General features: G+C 34.9%; 1 protein-coding gene across 2 annotated transcripts; it reads left to right on the forward strand.

The window, feature by feature from the left end:
- The first annotated feature begins 2,602 nt into the window (after positions 1–2,602).
- Positions 2,603–5,736, forward strand: LOC145764763 (uncharacterized). Of its 2 annotated transcripts, XR_014288522.1 has the most exons (3): positions 2,603–2,888; positions 3,197–3,320; positions 4,852–5,736. XR_014288522.1 is itself a non-coding variant. In XM_082576428.1 (2 exons), exons 1-2 carry the CDS (start codon positions 4,448–4,450, stop codon positions 5,149–5,151), a joined length of 390 nt encoding a protein of 129 aa, XP_082432554.1. In that variant the 5' UTR covers positions 4,446–4,447; the 3' UTR covers positions 5,152–5,736. The 2 variants fall into 2 exon arrangements, 1 of the variants encoding a protein (XP_082432554.1); XM_082576428.1 differs by lacking the exons at positions 2,603–2,888; positions 3,197–3,320 and adding an exon at positions 4,446–4,537.
- Positions 5,737–6,961: the final 1,225 nt, after the last annotated feature.

Consider the following 6,961-nt stretch of genomic DNA (forward strand, 5'->3'; position numbering starts at 1 on the left):
AAATAGTGGAAGTGATGAGAATTGGAGAAGTGGTGTCAGAGTGGGAAGAAAACAGTGCTTATCAGACTGCTCGAGAACTATGTAAATCTCTAGCTGTGACCAATGATCAGTAGCACTTATCCAAAACTTTTCTGGACGGCTCACTAAGGATGAGGAACAGTTGCAGTACCTTCTTCAAGTCGTTTCACAACATCAAAAATGCATTTCTGAACCACTTAAAAAGGCTTTGATGTGACATTTTACCATTTTTGAGGCGTTGACCATTATAACCATTTTAAAACCAATGACTATTAATTTGCATTTAGCAAGTTTGTTTTAACAGGATCGCAATATCGCATGAATCACAATTTTTCTAAATTACACATCCAATATATATCTATTCAGCGTGTATTGTTATTTTTATTGCAACTAAAGGCTCACTTATAGCTATTGCTTTACACTGTTTGTTGCGCAATTTTTCGAAGGAATTAAATTTGCTTCATCACTTTCAAACAGGGTTGGCTGATTTAAATCAAATGATTTAAATCATTGATTTAAATCATGATTTAAATCAAACAATAAAAATCAAAAAAATCAATTAAAAAAATCAAATAATTTTTTATTTGCTAAAATAAAAATAAATACATCAACAAATGTTTCACTGCTTCTCTGTAATACAAAAGTTATATTTAAATACTTAAGGCTATAGGCTATGCATGTTTTGAAAGGCAACTTCGTTTACTTGGCAGTTCACAAACAGTGTTGTTCACTAAACATAGTTTTTGAGCAAGTTTTTTCCACTTTTGGTCTGGTTTAATCAGAAGTTCGAAATCGATTGGGCACTGCAAAAGCTGGCGAGCTTGTACTTATGTACAAACTTCTCAATGCAAAATAAACTGCAATTTTGTGTCATCTGAACTTTTATTGTTTTGGTATGATACGTCGGTAACATAATTATATTACACAGTTAAACTTTCTTTGCAAAAAGTCTGGTTGTAGGCTATGCATCAGTTGAGCAAAAAAGCAAAGTAATGTGTGCTCAAACGTAAGAAAAGATTTTAGTGTAGTGAGATGACAGTCTGAGACATACCTCAATCTCGATATGCACATTATGATTTAGTATAAAGCAACATATCACACCTGTGACTTAAAAATATGTGCCATAACCTGACGCGACAATTTATCGAAAGACAATTTATCGGACGACAGTTCATTGAACGACAGTTTATCGAAAGACAGTTCATCGAACGACAATTCATCGAAACGACAGTTCATTGAAACGACTGTTTATCGAAACGACAGTTTATCGAACGACGAAGCACATATGCAATGGAATACTCAGGGGTTAGGGGATAATGGTTAGGGGCTAGGGGTAACTGGTAAGGGTTAGGTTTTCGATTAACTGTCATTCGATAAATTGTCGTTCGATAAACTGTTGTTCGATTAACTGTCGTTTCGATAAACTGTAGTTCGATTAATTGTCGTTTAATAAACTGTCGTTTCGATAAACTGTCGTTCGATAAACTGTCGTAGTACCGTGCAATAGACACTAGACAGGCTAGCCTACAATATGATAATAAAAATGATTAAACACTTGCAAAGCAAAGCCTTTCAATCAATCAAGGGGTTAAAAATAATTCTGCTATCTTACTAAAATGATCTCTTCCCCCAAGTAGACTCGACGCTTTTTTATATAAAAAAAATCAAAAAAATCTGATTTAAATCAAAAAAATCCGATTTAAATAAAAAAAATCCGATTTTTTTGATTTTTTTAAAAAAATCATGATTTTTTCCAACCCTGCTTTCAAACATGTGAACATTATCATTTTTTTTATGAATAATATTTATTATCAAGATCGCAAAAAAGAACTTTTGTCTTAGGTATACCAAACTGGGTTATTATTTATGCCATGCTGATGAAAACAAGCCATAACACTTGTGCATTTCAAATCCGCATGGCAAAACCAAGCTTACAGAGGTATATATGACATTCTTGCATAAAAACGTGAAATTTTCAGAGGCCTCGAGGAACCTCTAAACGTTAATATTTTTCAAAAATTTTTTCACACAGGGTTTTTTGTGGTAAATGGAACCTTTTTGGGGGGTGATACTTGAAAAATTATAAAAAAAAATTTTTTAGCCCCAAATAAGGACCACCCTACTGAACACTCCTCATTTACTTGTGATCCGATTTGCAGTACGCAAATTGCTAAAGAGCAACAGTAGGCGGTTTTTGGACTTGTTACATTCATTCATTTTTCGGATTTGTTGTTTTTTTTCTAACAGCGTAAATGTACTTTTAGTTTTATACATCAATTAAATTTCAATGTGAGTGTACATTTTGTATTATTATTGTAAAATCGAATTTTGTATATATATAATACCTTTTTGTCGGTGTTTTGTTTTGTTAATCTTTGTATATAGTCATAGTAATGTGATGACCCTACTGATGTATAGCACTGAATAGAGCTTCCAATCCCGTAGTTATAGATATCCCTGGTCTGATGTTAGTTTTCTCTCTTTACAGCTTTAAAGATTTTTATGAAATACCAGTAATGATTTCTAAGTTGTATAGCTTAGTTTATTAAACAGTTAGAATTGATAGACTAGTTTTCAGATGTTATGGAGATAATTGAATAATGGAAAATCAATCAAGCTTTTTATAATGAAAGTTTATGCATCAAATGCCAATCTCATAATTTATCAAAGCTACAAGAAGTGAAACGAGGTGGACTGAAGACATTAATCAGCTATGCACAAAACATTGGTGACAGTCATCTTTATCAATATCTAAAAGAAAAAGAAGAGAGCGAAAGTAGTTGTAAGGTGCATGAGGTGTGTCAAAAATTACTTGCTGTTTGCTCATGCTTGGAGTGGATGTGATACAACTTCTGCAATATATCAACAAGGTACCAATATAATTAATCAGCTTTGGTAGCAGTACAGTTTAATCATGCTTTCAGTGTTTTATCTATAGTGTTTGTTACAGTGTTTTATATATTTCTGAACTGCTTACCATGCTTGTCTGAAAGTACATTTTTACCATTTTCTGATCAGCTTTTAAAAGATATGCAAGAATTCAGATGGCAGTCATTACCAAATCCACTCAATATTATTCTAATATTGTAATACTTTTATTTGGGATGCCAATGTATGGAGTGTATGCACACATTATTTGGTGACAATGATTAATTATGTCATCTGTCTTGTTGCTTAGGAAAGCTAAAGATGTTCAATTACCTGAAGAAGGAAGAATTCCAACAATCTGCTGATGTATTTGGGAGATTAGATTCTACACGTTAGCAAATAGCTGATGCTGGAAGAGATTTGTTATTGAAAAGGTTAGTTACTGGGACTGTATTTGTGCACAGTTAATTAAATAAGAAGAAATGAAAATGTTGCTGAGTAGCCTACCAGTCTGAATGAGATTCACCGATAGTAATGCTATATTTTGTTGATCCATCAAGCTTTAGTGCAAAACCTGCCGATTCACTTGGCCAACTACGGTACGTCAAGTAGGGCAAAGTGGGGCGTGTTGTCACAATTTTTACAAATCAGCATATATCTCGTTCTGTACCAATGGTATCGAAATGCTAGATAGTGCAATTGAAAGAGGTATCATTCGACTTCTTTTAGCTATAGCTAAAGTTTTTCTGGTTTATTTCGTTTTTACACAAATGCATGTTTAATGCAAGTGAATGGACTGTGACAACACGCCCCACCCCGGGGCGTGTTGTCACAAAATTTCTGCACATGCTTTATGACTAAAATATGACAGAAACCAACAAAAATTGGTTTTAATACAGACTGAACGAATAAAAAAATATGCGAAATGCAAAAAAATTTAATTTACAACATATACCTGTATATTGGTAAAAATTTTATGCCCATTATCAAAAACAATAAAAAGGTCATCTTGAAAATTATGTGTCACTATCGAATATATGTGTGTATCATTATCTAATATTAATTTTTATTTCCTAAAAACGCGTTGTATTTTAACAAATACGCATATTACCTCGTTGTATAAGCATAAATAATTTTTTATGTTTCTTAATATTAAAAATGCACACCACGGGGCGTGTAGTCACAGCTGTGACAACACGCCCCGTGGTATGAAATCAGGTGGTTTCAACAACCATGTGTACATCTCTACTTGCATGTCTTATCTGTTTGGTATGATGAAAAGAGCAGGCTTAAAGCTAACGAATGGTATCTTTCCTGATCAGTTATGATCATACCTTAGTTTGCCAGACTATTTTTTAGTTCAGTTAAAAAACCTGATTTTGCCCAAAATTCAATGGCACTTCTCATAATTTCTGCTGTGGTGACAAATTTATTAACATTCACTGCTTGTACGAAAGAGAACTGAAAACTATGCCTTCCATTGAAAACTCGTGGTTATACGCTTGGGTTATCACATAGAAATCGTGCTGTGACAACACGCCCCACTTTGCCCTACATGCAGATGGTTGCAACAGCTTCCACTGTTCATCCTGAAAGATTGCCACCCACCGAAGCTGCAATTCGTTTTCATTCCTTCAGAGTACATTTGCAGGTGAAATAATAGTGCGTAGCCTAATGGTATTGTAACACAATACCCGTAAGGTAATCATTTAGTATAAAAGCGTCTTTGCTCTATAGATTATACCACTTGAAGATATTTTTCAAGAATTGTTTATTGTCGGTAACTTCAAAATATTACAGCAAATTGCGCTATTAAACTGCGGTAAGGAAAACATGCAAGTTATAGCAAAACAAGTTGCGTTATAATATGACTAGCATAAACATGTGGTGTAGGCTACTACAAATCAAAAATTTTATGGCAGCAAAACTTGATTTATCTAAGTTGATATAAAGCTGTTGCTTCAGGTATGTCAGTGGAAGCATCTTGACACTGAAATCTTGGATCTCGCACAATGGGGATGGAAAGCTGACGCAGCAGGTGCAGTTATGTCAATAAAGGCCAATTTAGATCCGGCACCAGAATGGCTATTGAACGTTGTACGATGCAAATGCAAAGAAGGAACAAAAAATCAATGTGGTACAATGTCTTGCAGCTGCAGAAAACATGGCTTAAAGTGGTTACAGCATGTGGAGAGTGTCGTGGGGAAACTTGTTGCAATCTCAGTTGTGTACAAGAAGACTGCCCTGAGGATTGCGACGGTTTGATCATGTTTCAATAAATGATCTGTTCTGCCAACAAATTAAAATCAAAATTTTACAAGTGCTCCAGTGATATTAAAAACGTTCTATTCCGTTCATATTGTACTCCAATGTATGCATGTCATCTGTGGGAAAATTATCATCAACGTAACATTAATCGCCTGCGTGTTGCCTTCTATAATGCATTTAGAATTATACACAATTTGCCTAAACATTATAGCGTACGGGCAATTATAGGGCAAGAAACTTTACGATCATTGCCTCTACCCAGTGATCGATTTCGAGTAATGGGTAGTACCAAATTTAAGTCATAAGTAGAGTAGACAACCGGAAACAAACATTACCGTCGGCTGCAGCGTGGGTCAGGTGTATGTCGGAAGGCGTACACCGATGCATAGCGCTCAAGTCCGCTTTCCCGCAATGCAGGATAAAGATAAACAAACAAACTCTATTGTTGCCTCCCTGATGAGGTCCGATTGCCATCGTATATCAAATTATCGTCTTCATTATAACAGGGGTCCCACTCGGCATAAAATCATAAAAAATCATAAAATTTTGCTTGATTTGGTAAAAATCATAAAATAGCATAAAATTTAGACACAATCATAAAAAATCATAAAATTTAGTTGTGATGGAGAACTGAGCATGTAAAAATCAAAAAATTGATATAGTGTAATGTGTAACAGTTCCAACCATGATAACAGAATAATTTTTCGTGCAACGATTGTGACGCCGTCTGTTGAATGCACTGATTTAGGATAACATGTGGTTGCGTAATCAAGTCCAGCGTTGCCTGTGGAGCTGGAATTAGAAAAGGATTGTAGCTAGATACTTTCATTGCATGTTTTAAACGTCATTAGACATAGGCTAGACAAGTAGACGCTGACAAGATTTCAAGACATTGCAGTTATTGTGGGAGAATGGTAAAAGGATAATTTGACAGCAATGTTTTGGGAAAAAGCGTAGGGTTAGGCAAGGAAACTATTGAGGCCATTTGCAAGCAATGTGTTACTCAGGCCTCGAAATTCATGGCGGACATGTCCTTAAATCTTGAATGGGACTTCTGACATTATTTCCTGCAGTTTTTGCCTCAGCAAAAAAACTTCAAGTCAAACATTGCATCCACCCAGAGATACAAAAGGATTTCAGAAGCATTAAAAGATCCTTTGATTGAATATATTTCATTTGTATCATTTGCTTCTGGTGACTTTGAACGGTTTTTAGTCCTATTCCAATGTGAAGAGCCACTGATTCACATTCTTTACTCAGCAATCTGCTATCTGATCACGGCTTTGTTTAGTAAATTTATCAACAACAAAAAAAACATCATCCACAGAGTCAGAAAATCTTTTGCTTGATGTCACAAAGAACTTCAGAAGCCGTTGAACTTGATTGATGCTGGAACACGAGCAAAAATTTTAGTCAGTGATATTGCAGTCCTTACTGAAGCTGACAAGAAATTTAAATCTGACTGTCTGAACTTTTTTGTGGTTGCTACAAGTTACCTTTTACATTATTTGTCATTCCATTCATCTGTTCTTAAGCAGGCACAATTTTTGGGATGCGATCTCGATCTTTTCAGGAGGAAAATTTTAAAATTGCCGATACTGCGATCAGCCACTTCGGCTTTTTTTTAATTTTTTCTCTTGATCTTTTCAGGGTACGAAATGAGGGTACGAAGTGTTTAGAGTACGAATTAGGTTGCACCCAATTTTTGTACCCAGAAAAATGAAATAATGTTGGAGCTACAACTTCTATCATCAATCTAACTTGGACAGTCTCCAATTGCCTTAAAAAGTGTCCTGCAAATGCTTTT

Source organism: Aplidium turbinatum, chromosome 2, assembly GCF_918807975.1.
Source record: "Aplidium turbinatum chromosome 2, kaAplTurb1.1, whole genome shotgun sequence".
NCBI classification, from domain to species: Eukaryota; Metazoa; Chordata; class Ascidiacea; order Aplousobranchia; family Polyclinidae; genus Aplidium; species Aplidium turbinatum.